Raw genomic sequence first — 17,104 nt, forward strand, 5'->3', positions numbered from 1 at the left:
AGAGTAGACAAAAATGTATAGAAAGGTTCAGGCCTTAAAAATTTTGGCTTCTGAGTCTTTCCTTTCTCTTTTCTCTACCACCGCTAAAAACATTACCTTGTTCTCCACACTGTTTGTCATCTCGTCTATCCTTGGTTTCTTAGTCAGGGGCAACTTCTCTGCTTCTTCCTCTTCTTCAATTACAGTTTCCTCTGCAACCTGACCAGCAGGTACAGTGAGAACTACAAGCCAAAGGACACCAATTGGAGGTGATGAATACATAGTCAAACAAAGAGGTTTTGCCTGCTTTATTATTTTTTAAAAGATTTTATTTTTATGTAGTCTCTATACCCATTGTGGAACTGCAAACTTACACCCTGAGATCAAGAGTCTCAAGCTCCACAGACTAAGCCGGCCAGGCACCCCTGACTGCTTTAAATTAAGAAATAAACTGAAATATATTAGTTGAAATCTTACTATTCATATTTATTTGGATTTTATTTTTTTAAGATTTATATGATAGAAAGAGAGGCAGAGACACAGGAGGAGGGAGAAGCAGGCTCCATGCCTGGAGTCCGACGTGGGACTCGATCCCGGGACTCCAGGATCACGCCCTGGACCAAAGGCAGGCGCTAAACCGCTGAGCCACCCAGGGATCCCTTTCTTTGGATTTTAGAATCAAAAGGTAAAGCATGGCCTTACAGAGAGAAACAGAAAAGATTAGAGAGGTAGATTTGGAAGCCATACAGTTAACACCCAGGTCTGAGGCTCTTATATAAATATGTGTAACTCTATGGGCACAGTAGCTCAGTCAGTTAAACATCCAACTTTGATTTCAGCTGAGGTCATGATATCAGGGTCCCCGCACTGGCCTCCAAGCTGAGTGTGGAGGATGCTTAAGTTTCTCTTTCTCCCTGGGCCCACCCCTACCTCCACTTGCACACATGCATGCACTCTCTCTCTTTAAAATGAAGAAATCTAACTCTGGGTTAAAAGCTATGGCCAATAAGCTTACAATTCTTCTAATATAACTTGTCTAATGAAGGCCTGATGTCTTTACGTAAGATTTTTAAGAAACTTCACATGAAGGCAGGTTTCTAGTCACTATATTCCAATTTATTTCTCTTCCATAGATAAGTGAAAAAAGGTCAACACCTACCTATCAGAATAACTAATATTTTAAAAGTGCTAACACCAGATGATAACAGGATATGGAGAAACTGGATAATTTATAAATTGCTGGTGGGAATGAAAAATGGTACAATCACTCTAGGAAATAATTTGGCAGTTTCTTTTTTTTTTTTTTTAAAGATTTATTTATTCATTCATTCAGAGAGAGCGAGGAGAGAGGCAAAGACACAGGCAGAGGGAGAAGCAGGCTCCATGCAGGAAGCCCGATATGGGACTCGATCCCGGGTCTCCAGGATCACACCCTGAGCTGCAGGCGGCGCTAAACCGCTGCGCCACCGGGGTTGCCCAATTTGGCAGTTTCTTACAAGACTAAACATGTACTTAGCATGCAACCCAGCAACTGCACCTCTGGGCATTTATCCCAGAGAACTGAAAATTTATGTTCCCATAAAACATGTACACTATTGGTCATAACAGCTTTGTTCATTGATAACCAAAAACTAGAAACAACTTAAATGTCCTTCAATGAAAGGTTAAACAAACTATGGTAATCCACATCATGGATACTATTCAGCAATAAAAAGGAATGAACTATTGATACAAACAGTAACTTGGATAGATTTTAAGGGAATTATGCCAAGAGAAAAAAAGCAAATCTCCCAAGATTCCATATTACATGATTCCATTTATAATATTCTTGAAATGACAAAAGTACAGAGGTAGAAAACAAATTAGTGATTGCCAAAGGTTAGGAATGAGGTGGAAAGGGAGGTAGCTGTGGATATAAAAGGAGCACAAGGGGGCAGCCCAGGTGGCTTAGCGGTTTAGCGCCACCTTTGGTCCAGGACATGATCCTGGAGACCCACGATGGGGATTGAGTCCCACATTGGGCTCCCTGTAGGGAACTTGCTTCTCCCTCTGCCTTTGTCCTCTGCCTCTCTCTCTCTCTGTGTGTGTCTCTCATGGATAAGTGAATAAAATCTTTGAGGAAAAAAAAAAAAGGAGCACAAGGGATCCTTAGGATGGAACTTTTTTTTTTTTTTCAAAGACAGAGAAGAGAGTGAGGGGATCCCTGGGTGGCTCAGCAGTTTAGTGCCTGCCTTCGGCCCAGGGCATGATCCTGAGGTCCTGGGATCGAGTCCCATGTCGGGCTCCCTGCATGGGATTCTGCCTGTGTCTCTGCCTCTCTCTCTTTGTGTCTCTCATGAATAAATAAAGTCAAAATTTTGTTGACTAAATGCAGTAAACCAACCCTCCTCTTTTCAAACTCCAATAGATTTTTTTTTTAGAGAGAGAGAGAGAGAGAGAGAGTACAAGTGGAGTTAGGGGGAGGGGGAGCGACAGAGGGAGAGGGAGAGAGAGAATCTTAAACAGGCTCCATGTCCAGCGTGGAGCCTAAGGCAGGGCTCGATCTCACCACCCCGAGATCATGACCTAAGTCAAAATCCAGAGTCAGACACTTAACCAACTGAGCCACCCAGGTGCTCCCAAACTCCAATATTTTTAAGGAATAAAGTTTTAATGATTAGTTTCTTTTTAAAAACAAAATTTACTGATGTATTTCTTGAATTCATATGGCTCAAAAATTAAATTATAAAAGCACATATAGTGAAAAGCCTCCCATCCATCCCCAGCTACTGAGGTACCCTCTCAGGAGGCAAAGAATGTTATCAATGTTATTCTTGAATGTTCCTTCAGAGATGGTTTAAGTCTATGAACATATTAGCAAATATACATATATTTCCCCCCTTTAAAATATAAATGAATATATAAATGTAGCATATTCTACACACTGTCCTATGTCTTACTCTCTTGTTAAGTGTGTGTTACTCACTTATTATGGTTTGGGGGATGAAGACCATGCTAGTATATAAGCCATTTCCTCATTGTTTTCAATAGCTGCATAGTTTTCTAATGTATGGGTGTACTATAATTTCTTTATCTAGTTCCCACATGACACATACTTAGGTTCATTTTATTTTGTATTTTTTATTGGAGTATAGTTGATCTACAATGTTACATTAGTTTCAGGTACAACACAGTGACTCAACCTGTCTATACATTATGTTCACCACAAGTATAGCTACCACCTACTTAGGTTCTTTTTAATCTTGGATAATTACAAATAATGCTGTAACGAATAGCTTTGTATATATTTCATTTCTGTGTGTGAATATAAATTCTTAGAATTTTTTAGTTCTTTAGAACTTTGATAGATACTGGGAGCAGCTAGGTGGCTCAATTGGTTAAATGTCTGCCTTTGGCTCAGGTCAGGATCTCAAGGTCCTGGGACTGAGCCCTGCAGGTTAGGTCCGGTAGGGTGGGGTGGCTTCCTGCTCAGCAGGGAGTCTGCTTCTCCCTCTGCCCTGCCCCCCTGCTTGTGTGCTCTCTCTCTCAAATTAATAAAATCTTAAAAAATACATATATTGATAGATAATACATTTAGAGAATACATTAATTTACACTCTCAGCAGTGATTTTTTTTTTTAGATTTTATTTTTAAGTATACACCCAACATGGAGCTCGAACTTACAACTCTGAGATCAAGAATCACATGCTTTGGGCAGCCCCGGTGGCGCAGCGGTTTGGTGCTGCCTGCAGCCTGGGGTATGATCCTGGAGACCCGGGATCGAGTCCCACATCGGGCTCCCTGCATGGAGCCTGCTTCTCCCTCTGCCTGTGTCTCTGCCTCTCTCTCTGTGTTTATGAATAAATAAATAAAATCTTAAAAAAAAAAAAAGAATCACATGCTTTACTGACTGAGCCAGCCAGTAATTTATTGTAAGAGTGCCTATTTCCTCATACCTTGACAACACAGTGTTATAATGGTATCTCAGTGCAGTACTGATTTGCATTTCTCTTGCTATAAATGAAGTAAGTTGAACATATTTCCATATTTTAAAGACCCATCAGTATTTTCTGTGAACTACTGGTTCATATTGTTTCCTCTTTTTCCTACCAGACTTTTGGCCTTTACTCACAAATCTTATATGTGTTAGGGAAATTAGGCTTTGTTGGCCTAGTTTCTCTCTTTCTTTCTTGGAGCCAACCTGGAATCTGGCACTCTTCTAGTCCCACTATTTAAAAATTAATGCCTCATTTTTAGAGGAATGTGGAATGTCTAAAATATCTTTCCATAAACACTTTGTTGAATGGGATAACTCACCTTGCTGTCCATCTTGCATAGTTACAATAAATGGCTGGCCAATGCTTCCAGTAGGGATTGCAGTTTGGATATTACCAAGAGGGACTCCATCAGTCACTATAGTGATGACCCTTTGGCCTCCGCTCCCCACAACTTGCTGGACTGATGAATCAACAGAATTTCCCTCTATGATTTCCTCTGAATTAGCTAGAGATGACAAAAATGAATTTGAAATTTCAGCTTTTTTAAAAATAAGAGTACAACAATTTCAGCTTCCTTGAAATTGCTAATATCAGTGATAGGAAAACTAGGAAAAAGAAGTTAGGTTTAAGTTTCTAAAGCAAGTTCTTGTGAACAATGCTAAGTCAGTTGAGAAAAGAAAATAGTGAATGCAATAGAATAGTATTTTCTAAAATGTCTTCGTGAGTTATTAATAGCTTTCACTAAGGATAGGTTCTATGCACAAGTGCACTTTCAAAATGCCAGGTTATGCTTAAATTTTTTGTTTACTTTGTAAGAAGTATCAGAAACCCCAATAGGCTAATGAGCCCTGTAATTCTCCAATAGAGGATAAGATATGCTGAGTTTCCCCAGCATGTTTGATCTTGGAATTCCTTTTTCAAAAAGCATCTTGAAAAAAAAAAAAAGCATCTTGAAAGTCCAAACAAATCTATGAAGCTTAGAAAAATAATTACAGAGTAGATCTATTTCTATAAGAAAATAGAAGTATTTACAGTGAATTAACAAAATAACGTGTCAAGTAGTCCTAAAGCATTGATGAAATCTGACAAACACAAATGGTAGGTGGTTTCTTTCTCCTATGTGACAGATAAACAATAATATTAATCGCAACTAACACTGACTACTTACAATGTAGCCAGGTATCTTTCTTAAGAATTTCATATATATTATGTTGAATCAAGATTTTCAGTTTGGATGGAACGCCTGGGTGGCTCAGTGGTTGAGCATCTGCCTTAAGCTCAGGGTGTGATCCCAGGTCTGGGATTGAGTCCCACATCAGGCTCCTTCTGAGGAGCCTGCTTCTCCCTCTATGTCTCTTGTCTCTGTCTCTCTCTCTCTCTCTCTGTGTCTCTAATGAATAAATAAATAAAATCTTAAAAAAAAAAAAAAAGATTTTCAGTTTGGTAATTAAAAGGGGAGAGAGGGTGCCTGGCTAGCTCAGTCAGAAGAGCATATGACTCCTGATCTTGGGGTGGTGAGTTCAAGCCCCATATTGGGTGCAGAGATTACTTAAATAAATAAAACTTTAAAAAAGATTTTCAGTTTGGTTAGTCAATACCCCCAATAATTATTAGGCAAAAGGATTCCTACTATTCCACTTCAGAATTTTTCTATCTAAAGAGTCACAGGTAGGAGTGCCTGGGTGGCTCAGTCTGTTAAGCATCTGCCTTTGGCTCAGATCATGATCTTGGTGTCCTGGGATCAAGTCCCACATTGGGCTCCCGGCTCAGCAGTGAGACTGCCTCTCCCACTCCTTCTGCTGTTCCCCCTGCTTGTGCTCTTTGGCTCTCTACCTATGTGTCAAATAAATGAATAAAATCTTTAAAAAAATTAATTAAAAAAATAAAGAGTCACAGGTAGAAAGAACTTTGCACTAAGTGGGGTATGGACTATCCACCAAGAGACACATTCAGGTGGTTTAATGGAAATAGAGCATTCGCATCTATTAAAAACAACAGTTAGGGGGATCCCTGGGTGGCGCAGCGGTTTGGCACCTGCCTTTGGCCCAGGGCGCGATCCTGGAGACCCGGGATCGAGTCCCACATCAGGCTCCCGGTACATGGAGCCTGCTTCTCCCTCCGCCTGTGTCTCTGCCTCTCTCTCTCTCTCTGTGACTATCATAAATAAATTAAAAAAAAACAACAACAACAACAACAGTTAAATGCTATAGCTGAAAAGACCTCAAGAGATAATCTGATCCAACCATCCAACCTCAGTTAAAGATGAGGAGATTGAGACCTGGGGAAGTTAAGTAATTTATCCAAAATCAAAAAGCAAATCAAGGGGGAATCCCTGGGTGGCTGAGCGGTTTAGCGTCTGCCTTTGGTCCAGGGCATAATCCTGGAGTCCCAGGATCAAGTCCCATGTCAGGCTCACTGCATGGAGCCTGCTTCTCCCTCTGCCCCTCTGTCTCTCTGTGTCTCTCATGAATAAATAAAATCTTTTTTTAAAAAAAAGCAAATCAAAATAAGAAGCATGAGTTTAGGACATTGCTTTTTTCCCTCTGCCATGCTGCTCACTCATACATGTCTGAATAGAGATCTTTATGATCGCTGCCAGTTGGAAAATAGGATTGGAGGAATGCTCTCACCGCCCAAATGTCAATGGCAGAAAGAAGGCAGAACAATCTGCTTTCATTTATGATGGAGCAGACTGCTCCAGAAAGATTCCTAGATGACTATTTAGCCCTACCCATGACTATTTGCCCCCACTCACATGAAACCCTAAGCCTTCTCCCCACAGGCTACCAGCTCTGGCTAAGTGACTTGAAACTTTTTTGTTCTGAATATCAGAAGGCCACTATACAGCATATATCAGTCCAACTCCATTGGAAATGCCAAAATATCATCTCTAGTGAAAATAAAAGCAAATAACTTTGAAGCACACAGAAAAAGTATCAGTTTCCTACATATTTTGATGCTTTTTAAAAATATAGTTTATTTATTTATTCATAAGAGATACAGAGAGAGGCAGAGACACAGGCAGAGGGAGAAGCAGGCTCCCCACAGGGAGCCCAATGTGGGACTTGATCCCAGGACCCCATGATCACGACCCGAGCCAAAGGCAGATGCTCAACCAGTGAGCTACCCAGGTGACCCAGATGCTTTAAATACAACATATCTAAGCTACTATTTTGAATCACTCTATGATAGCATCAGTCAAAACAAAACACAGAGTATTTCCCAAATAATCTGCTAACAGAAGACTAAACATTTCAATCTGAAGCAACTGGAGTCAGGGAAAAACAAACTTGAAACTGCAAAAATACAACAAATAACTCAGTCATTCTCTAATATTATTCAGCCATCTGATTATGTTGCTTAGTAATTTTTCTTTCTGATGCTCAATGACTCTACATTCCTTTTTCCTAGATGTCTCTAGTTAACCATAATTCTTTCATATTTCATGCAAATTAAATCTGCTGGAAATGTAAAAATAAAAGAAATGGCAGTTCACTCAGCAGCTGTCCCTTACCTAACTGCAGCTCTGTGGGAGTTGGACAGGGGGACTGATGCCTCAGCAAGAGCTGCAAGGGTGGCCAAGCACTGAGATGGTAGGATTTGACAAATGTGCTGAGGAGGCATGGGGGTCACCTATTTTGGTAAAAAAGGCAAATGAGGTCTGGTGGAGAGACTAAATAGAGGTGAACTGAAACTGGCTTTTAGGGCAGCCTGGGTGGCTTGACAGTTTGGTGCCACCTTCAGCCCAGGGCCCGATCCTGGAGACTCGGGATCGGGTCCTGCATCGGGCTCCCTGCATGGAGCCTGCTTCTCCCTCTGCCTGTGTCTCTGCCTCTCTCTCTCTGTGTCTCTCATGAATAAGTAAGTAAAATCTTTATTTATTTTTTTTTTTAATTTTTAAAATTTTATTTATTTATGATAGTCACAGAGAGAGAGAGAGAGGCAGAGACACAGGTGGAGGGAGAAGCAGGCTCCATGCACCGGGAGCCTGATGTGGGATTTGATCCCGGGTCTCCAGGATCGCATCCTGGGCCAAAGGCAGGCGCCAAACCGCTGCGCCACCCAGGGATCCCATAAGTAAAATCTTTAAATAAAAAAAAATGAGGGATCCCTGGGTGGCACAGTGGTTCGGCCCCTGCCTTTGGCCCAGGATGCGATCCTGGAGACCCGGGATCAAATCCCACGTCGGGCTCCCGGTGCATGGGGCCTGCTTCTTCCTCTGCCTATGTCTTTGCCTCTCTCTCTCTCTCTCTGTGTGACTATCATAAATAAATAAAAAAAAAAAAATTAAAAAAAAAATGAAACTGGCTTTTATTAAATCAAAACCTCAGCTTTTCAAAAAAAAACAAACAAAAAAATAAATAAATAAAAACAAAAAACCTCAGCTTTTCATTCTGATTGTCCTTCCTCTTGCTCTCCAATACAGACTGGTATAAACCAATGATCATAGTGTTAACACTCCTGGAAGGTTTAGAAAGTTTCTCCTTTAAAATGGATTAAGGTAATATGGTTGGTATAGGGCCACTACATTCCCCACATTTTTTTTTTTTTTTTAAGCACTGATAGTCCTGAGCATTAGGAGCCAACAGACCAAAAGTGCCGCCTACTCCCTAGGCTGGCTGTACAGAGCTATCCCTGGCAGCAGGCAGTAAGCACACACAGCATGCCTTACCCTAAACTACATGATGCTGAGGGAAGAGAGCCTGCTGGTTCTTTTTTTTTTTTTTCTTTGATCCTGCTGGTTCTTTACTTAACCATACTGCATCTATCCATCAGTCTTCTTACCTAGACAGGCAAGAAGGAATGACCTCTAGTGTAAGGATGGTTAAAAACTGGATATTTCATTTATTGAATATCAAAGAGTAGTACAACTGATTCATGCTAAAAAAAAATTACCTACTATAGTTATGTCATGATGTGCTTTTTAAAAAAACTTTGTTTATAACCTTTTCTTCTGGGCAGTCCAGGTGGCTCAACGGTTTGGTCGCCGACTTCAGCCCAGGGCATGATCCTGGAGACCCAGGATCTAGTCCCACGTCGAGCTCCCTGTGAGGAGCCTGCTTCTCCCTCTGCCTGTGTCTCTGTCTCTCTCTCTCTGTTTCTCATGAAAATAAATAAAATTTTTTAAAAATAATAACCTTTTCTTCTTATATCTGTGTGCTATTCTTACAGCTAAGTTCCAGGAGGAAAGTGCATTAGATCTGGCAAGAGGCATGCATAACTTTATGAATCAAAAGTATTACTCAACAGTTTTGCATAAAACTTTTATAAAATGAATTGTATTTCTCTATGTCTTTCATTGTAATTTCAAAGATACTTTTGTGCCAATTGTGAATTTATTGCCTTTCTTTTTTTTTTTTTTTTATGATAGTCACAGAGAGAGAGAGAGAGAGAGGCAGAGACACAGGCGGAGGGAGAAGCAGGCTCCATGCACCGGGAGCCTGATGTGGGATTCGATCCCGGGTCTCCAGGATCGCGCCCTGGGCCAAAGGCAGGCGCCAAACCGCTGCGCCACCCAGGGATCCCAATTTATTGCCTTTCAACTCCAAATCCAGCCTTCTTTGTCTTGCCTTGTCATACTAAAGCTAGACCCTACCAATATTTCTTGATAGTAAGCATGAAATTAAGTTTTGTCATACAGTATAGTGGCTGCTCCTTATATTGGTCATTCTCGTATTCTTTAGGGTTCTCTTCACCTCTTTTTTTTTTTTAAGATTTTATTTATTTATTCATGAGAGACAGAGAGAAAGGCAGAGACACAGGCAGAGGGAGAAGCAGGCTCCATGCAGGGACCCGATGCAGGACTTGATCCCAAGACTCCAGGATCACGCCCTGAGCTGAAGGCAGCTGCTCAACCACTGAGCCACCCAGGCATCCTGTTCTCTTCACCTCTTAGTGGTTAATACACTATTACTAATAATTCTTTGCAAATCGTACATGTAAGTTTAGAAATATATAGAAATTATATATATTACATATTATAATAAAATTACACATATCTCCATGTAGTTTTGCCTCCTGACTGTACTCTGATTGATACACCTATCTTATTTTTAAATGTACTCTTAATTTTTTTTAAGATATTATTTTTTTAAGTAAGCTCTACACCCAATGTGGGGCTCAAACTCACAACTCTAAGATGAAGAGTTGTACACTCCACCAACAGAGCCAGCCAGGCACCCCTCTTAATTAAAAAAAAAAAAAAATTTAAGACTTATTTATTTGAGAGAGAGAGAGAAGGTATGCACATAAGTTGAGGAAGGGGCAGAGGAAGAAAGAGAATCTCAAGCAGATTCTACCCTGACCCTAATGTGGGGCTCGATCCCATGATCCATGAGATCACAGCTTGAGCCAAAGCCAGAAGCTGGATGCTTAGCTGACTAAGCTGCCTAGGCGCCCCTTAATTTTTTTTAAGATTTCATTTTTAAGATTTTTATATTTGGGGCAGTCCCCGTGGCGCAGCGGTTTAGCGGCGCCTGCAGCCTGAGACGTGATCCTGGAGACCCAGGATCGAGTCCCACGTTGGGCTCCCTGCGTGGAGCCCGCTTCTCCCTCTACCTGTGTCTCTGCCTCTCTCTCTCCTCTCTGTGTTTCTCATAAATAAATACATAAATAAAATGTTAAAAAAAAAGTTTATTTTTTTTTTAGTAATCTCTATACCCAGTGTGGAGTGTGAACTCACTAACCTGAGATCAAGAGTTGCATACTCTACTGTCTGAACCAGCCAGGTACCCCAGCTACAAATTATCTTCATCAAAGCTTCTGGATGATGACAGTGGCAGTAGGGGATTAGGGGATTAGGGTGGAGATAGTAATGATAACCCTGTTTTATTCTTTTTTTTTTTTTTTAAAGATTTTTATTTTTTAATTCATGAGAGACACACAGACAGGCAGAGACATAGGCAGAGGGAGAAACAGGCTCCCTACAGGAGCCCAATGTGGGACTCGATCCCAGATCCTGAGTCGAAGGCAGACACTCAACCACTGAGCCACTCAGGCACCCCCAAACAAGGTTGTTATTATTTTACCACAGTTAACACACAAACACATACACACACACGCACACACAGAGAGGCTGTGTGTGAACTTTAATTAAAGTTCAAGTATGCCAAACATCAGTTAGATTACTCAGCTAAAGTAGAATAGCTGAGTAAAAATGCTTCTTGACAAAGCATTGTATATTTTTTCGGACATGATACCCAGCTAAGGGTGTTCTCCCTTTGCTTCAGACATAATGAGTCATCCAACTTCCCTTTAACAGCAAAATGAAGGGGATCCCTGGGTGGCTCAGTGGTTTAGCGCCTGCCTTTTGCCCAGGGTGTGATCCTGGAGTCCCGGGATCAAGTCCCACATCAGGCTCCCTGCATGGAGCCTGCTTCTCTCTCTGCCTGTGTCTCTGCCTCTCTCTCTCGGTGTCTCTCATGAATAAATAAATAAAATCTTAAAAAAAAAAGCAAAATGAAGAAAAAACATTTATGAAAAATTGGGTTTAATATTCTGACATATACGGTTGAAACTGGAAAGAGCTGATACAAATTACCTCTTTTAGACTAATCCTGGAGAATTCTAGGAAAAAATTAGGTACTTTATTGTTAAACAGTATTAATTGCCTCCTTTTCCTCTATATAAGACCCAGCACCAAATAAAGTAAAATGTGCGTGGATGCTGTTGTTTTGAAATGGCATTATCAATGATGACTCTTGCTACCTACTTAAAATGTGGATTAGATAGAGTCTTCAAACCAGGATTTAGGGGAGTGTGCTATGGTAGGCTAGGCAATCTCAGTGAGTTGGTAAAAACTAGATTCAGAAAAAGTAAGTAACTTGTCCAGGTCACACAGGTAGTAAATGTCAGAGCCCAGATTAGAATGCAATTCATTAGATTCCAAAGCCTGTACTCTTTATGAAATAACACAAAGCTATTTATGTTACTTTGTAGACTTTGGAGTGCATCCTATGATCCTACAGAAATAGGAAATTCATCTCCATAACTCTTTTATGCCCTGATTAATGTTTAATTTAGTCTGCCTTTCTGAACCACTACAGTTCGATGGTAGCACTGATGATCAGTGATATCTTTAGTCACAAATAGAAAACTGAAAGCAAATTTTATAACATGAATTTTGTTATCAAAAATATCTCTCAAGTGGCATCTGGATGGCTCAGTTGGGTAAGCATCTGCCTTTGGCTCAGGTTGTGATCCTGGGGTCCTGGGATCAAATCCCATATTGGGCTCCCTGTGGGGAGCCTGCTTCTCCCTCTGCCTATGTCTCTGCCTCTGTGTGTCTCTCATGAATAAATAAAATCTTAAAAAAAAAATTTTTTGGCTCAGGTCATGATCTCAGAGTGATGAGATCAAGTCCTACATTTGGCTCTGCACTTGGCATGGAGCCTGCTTGGGATTCTCTCACTCCCTCTCCCTCTGCCCCCTCTCTTCCCCCCCTGGTGAATGTACTTGCACGGACGTGCACACACACACACACACACACACACTCTAAGAAAAAAAAGATTACTGGATGATGGGAAACAAGAAGCCACCCACCCATATTCAGGAAAAGAAAATCCTTTAACCTAGTTGAAAAATACAACCTGAATTTGTCTTAGAACTTTTCTCCTTTCTTTTATTTGCACTGATAATCTCTCCATGAAGGGGTAAGAGGTAGGTAGAATGGCTTCATATGAAAGACAACACTGGAGAAATCAGCTCTATTATGTGATAGTTTAGCAATCTTAATTTATTTGTCAATATACAGAAGAGAGAAACAAGAAGTTTACTAAAAGTGACACGACACATCACATAAACCCATGGGAACCAAGACTAAGAAGCTGTATCCTGGGGATCCCTGAGTGGCTCAGCGGTTTGGCGCCTGCCTTTGGCCCAGGGCGCGATCCTGGAGTCCTGGGATCGAGTTCCGAGTCAGGCTCCTGGCATGGAGCCTGCTTCTCCCTTCTGCCTGTGTCTCTGCCTCTCTCTATCATGAATAAATAAATAAAATCTTAAAAAAAAAAAAGAATAAAAAGCTGTATCCTAAATATCTTCAACTTTGCTTATCATTTCTGATCAGGGTCTGAAGAATTTCAATAATTAGATTACCAACACTAACTCTTTTATATGCTTGTGAACATATAACTTCACTGGCTTCTAAGGATTTTTGGATTATAAAGGCACTTGTTTTAATTATTGTGCCCTGAACCACAACAAATCCAAAAGGCTGTGGATGTTCTGATTACACGTATATGTATATTTAAGCTAAACTTTGAATCAAGCTGAAAACAAAGAATAGTGATTTTAAATGATAGTTGATGACCAGGACACCTGTGTGGCTCAGTGGTTGAGCGTCTGCCTTTGGCTCGGGGAATGAACTGGATTCCCGATATCGGACTCCTTGCGTGGAGCCTGCTTCTCCTTCCTCTGCCTGTGTGTCTCTGCCTCTCTTTCTGTGCCTCTCATGAATAAGTAGATTTAAAAAAAGCTTAAAAAAGTTGATGGCCTATAAAATGAAGATCGCTACTGCCCCCTTGAGGGCATAACAAAATAAACTTTCTTTGAGAAGTTCTATTTTCATTTAATACTGCTATTATGGAAGTCCTTTTTTATATTTTTTTAATTATTACTATGGAAGTCCTGCTATAAAATGGAAATACAAAGTCTCAAAACCTCATAAAGTATGTATTATTATAGCCCAGTTTTGTATATAAGAAGGCTTAGAGAAGTAAAAGTTTTCCCAAGGTCAAGTATGTAGTCAATTAATAAATCAGTATTTGAATGCAGTTCTGAATGTAATATGTATATTGTGTATATGCTCTCTCTTTTTTTTTTTAAGATTTTATTTATTCATGAGAATACACAGAAAGGAGAGAGAGAGAGAGGCAGAGACACAGGCAGAGGGAGAAGCAGTCTCCATGCAAGGAGTCCAATGTGGGACTCGATCCCCGGTCTCCAGGATCAGGCCCTGGGCCCACGGCGGCACTAAACCGCTGAGCCACCCGGGCTGCCCTGTATATGCTCTTTCTATTTTACCACACTGCCCTTCAATAATAACAGCTCATTCAAGATCTTTCTTTGATGTTATACAAACTTAACTAGGAATACAGTGTCTTATTTTTAACTGAAAGTCAGAAACAAAAAGAAACGGAGTCAGTTGGAAATTTTACTTGAGGACACAAATTCCCTCAATGTAAAACAAATATTTGTAAAGAAATGTTGAAAATAGCTCAATTTAATTAAAAAAAAAAAAAAAAAAGCTCAATTTAAAAAAAGGGGGGAGGGGCAGCCCGGGTGGCCCAGCGGTTTAACGCCACCTTCAGTCCAGGACCTGATCCTGGAGACCCGGGATCTAGTCCCACGTCAGGCTCCCTGCATGGAGCCTGCTTCTCCCTCTGCCTGTGTCTCTGCCTCTCTCTCTCTCTCTCTGTCTCTCATGAATATATAAATAAAATCTTTAAAAAAATAAAAATAAAATAGCTCAATTTGCTCCTTTTTATTTTTTTTATTTTTTATTTTTTTTTATTATTATTTTTTTTTATGATAGAGAGAGAGAGAGAGGGAGGGGCAGAGACACAGGCAGAGGGAAAAGCAGGCTCCATGCACTGGGAGCCCGATGTGGGATTCGATCCCGGGTCTCCAGGATCGTGCCCTGGGCCAAAGGCAGGCGCCAAACCGCTGCGCCACCCAGGGATCCCAATTTGCTCCTTTTTAGATAGATGTTTTTGTTAAAAACATAGAGATCTCAAAATGTGCTTTTTTCTCTATTTTGTTACTCATATTCCCATGAACAAATCAAAGTTCTTATACTCTATTCAAATAATCACATGTACCTCTTTTATATCAGCACTCCAATACCCATTTACATTTATTCTGGTTTATCTGTCACTGTTTTAAACTATGAATATTTAACTATTTTCCTAAGTGGTACTATATTGAAGCACCCTTATGTTTTTATTTTGTGGTCACATAAAACCCTTCCACAGATTAATCTGTAAAATATTTTACTTTTAACATTGTAAACACTCATGTATAATCCCTATGTATGATTCCCCCTGTCCCTCAGGAAGAATAAATGCATTAGCTTTAAAATCTATTACAAATTTTCTGTGGAGAATATTTTAATGAATGAGAGGGTATCCATTCATCTCACAGGAAAAACTGGGGTCCTGTTCATTTTAAGCCTAAAATAAATGCCACGTTATCAGAATACTACCTGAGGTTGTTTTGGTGTTGGCTGAAGAAACAAGGCTAGCAAGGTTGACAACTTCTCCAGATGTGAAGATGAATGGGGCAGTCACAGTTATAGGGTTGGCTCTCTCGGGATTAGCATTCACCTGATTCCGCATCGCTTCCTGCAAAACAGGGTAGAATATTTCAAAATCAGAACTTGTTAGCCTTAAACAGTTACTGAACAGCCACCCTCACCCCAATGCTCTGTCGAGCAGAACTAGTTGTGGCACATGGTGTCCCAGGGAACTCAGAGTTCTCATTAAGCCTACTGTTTTTCTTGTTTTGTTTGTTTTTCTAGATCAGGGCAACAAAGATGTTAAGATGCTTTCCCAGGGTTATTTCTAATTTACAGAAAAAAAGCATTATTGTTTGCAAAACTTCTAGGCAATTCACTTAACTTGTCTGGAACTTGTTCTTATTTGGAAAATGAAGAGAGTGGTCTAAAAGTAATTTTTAGCACTAATATTCTATGATCAATTATGTAGAAGTCAATGTGCTAGTCGAGATCCCTGCAGCAAATCTACAGAGAACAATATTCTCCAGAGTTTTTCCAATTACTTGTTCCATTTTGCTACTGAAGAAATTCCTAAGAGAATATATAACATGCAAATAAATGAGTGCCAGATTTTATTTTATTTATTTTTTAAAAGATTTTATTTATTTATTCATAGACACAGAGAGAGAGAGGCAGAGACACAGGCAGAGGGAGAAGCAGGCTCCATGCAGGGAACCTGACGTGGGACTCCATCCCGGGTCTCCAGGATCACACCCCAGGCTGCAGGCGGCGCCAAACCACTGTGCCACCGGGGCTGCCCGAGTGCCAGATTTTAAAGTCTAGTTCCATATGTTACATTTCTGCTTCCAGGGATAACTGTACAATGTAGGTACAAAGATGCTTATCTTTTATTTTATAGGGTTCAGAAGCAGTTTTCTACAAACATGATATCTACTTAAGAATTCCAATTACTAAGTGCTCTAAATAAGAATTGAAAATTGAAGAGGACAACCAGTCTATACAGAACCATCTGTCAAGAAAAAAGAAATAAACAAACAAACCCCTGAAAATGCAGCAGAAATAGCTACCTATTTTTTATATATAATTATCTCTTTGACTAAGAACTTCAGTTGAAAGAGAATACCCATTCTCTGATTACTGTTAAATTCTTCCTGAATCTGCCCTTTCTTCTATCTTCCACTATTATTTCCTTAATTCAAGCCCTCACTGGGTCTTGCCTGGCCTAATGAAAGTCACCATATAGTTATTTGGCATTAAGTGTCTTTTCTTCCCAGTCTGTACCACAGTCCAAACAATCATCTTTAAAAAGGGGCTGGGGGGTAGGGCTCAGCAGTTGAGTGTCTGCCTTTGGCTCAGGTTGTGATTCCAGGGTCCTAGGATCAAGCCCCTCATTGGGCTCCTCACTGGGAGTCTGCTTCTTTCTCTGCCTGTGTCTCTGTCTCTCTTTGTCTCTCATGAATAAATAAATAAAATCTAAAAAAATAAAGAAATAAAAAATCGGGGCATCTGGCTAGCTCAGTCAGTACAGCATACGACTCTTTTTTTTTTTTTTAATTTTTATTTATTTATGATAGTCATACAGAGAGAGAGAGAGAGAGAGGCAGAGACACAGGCAGAGGGAGAAGCAGGCTCCATGCACCGGGAGCCTGATGTGGGATTCGATCCCGGGTCTCCAGGATCGCGCCCTGGGCCAAAGGCAGGCGCCAAACCGCTGCGCCACCCAGGGATCCCCAGCATACGACTCTTAATCTCAAGATCATGAGTTCAAGCCCCATGTTGGGCCAGAAGCCTACTTAAAAAAACAAAACAAAACAAAACAAAACAAAAAACAAAACGAATCATCTCAATCTTCTATTTAAAAGCTTCTACTGGGGATCCCTGGGTGGCACAGCGGTTTGGCGCCTGCCTTTGGCC

General features: G+C 40.5%; 1 protein-coding gene across 4 annotated transcripts in view; it reads right to left on the bottom strand.

Annotated features, from left to right (window-relative positions):
• The window catches only part of GABPB2 (GA binding protein transcription factor subunit beta 2), a 30,473-nt gene that overhangs the window by 2,956 nt on the left and 10,413 nt on the right, over positions 1-17,104 (bottom strand). For 3 of the 4 annotated variants that reach the window (XM_041756495.1, XM_041756497.1, XM_041756496.1), the window contains exons 5-7: positions 15,158-15,296; positions 4,277-4,462; positions 97-221 (exon numbers count right to left, since the gene is read on the bottom strand). In XM_041756495.1, coding sequence (XP_041612429.1) covers positions 97-221; positions 4,277-4,462; positions 15,158-15,296 — 450 coding nt within the window. The remainder of the gene's footprint in view (positions 1-96; positions 222-4,276; positions 4,463-15,157; positions 15,297-17,104) is intronic. The other variant, XM_041756498.1, reaches the window with a different exon arrangement.

Source organism: Vulpes lagopus, chromosome 5 (genome assembly GCF_018345385.1).
Source record: "Vulpes lagopus strain Blue_001 chromosome 5, ASM1834538v1, whole genome shotgun sequence".
NCBI classification, from domain to species: Eukaryota; Metazoa; Chordata; class Mammalia; order Carnivora; family Canidae; genus Vulpes; species Vulpes lagopus.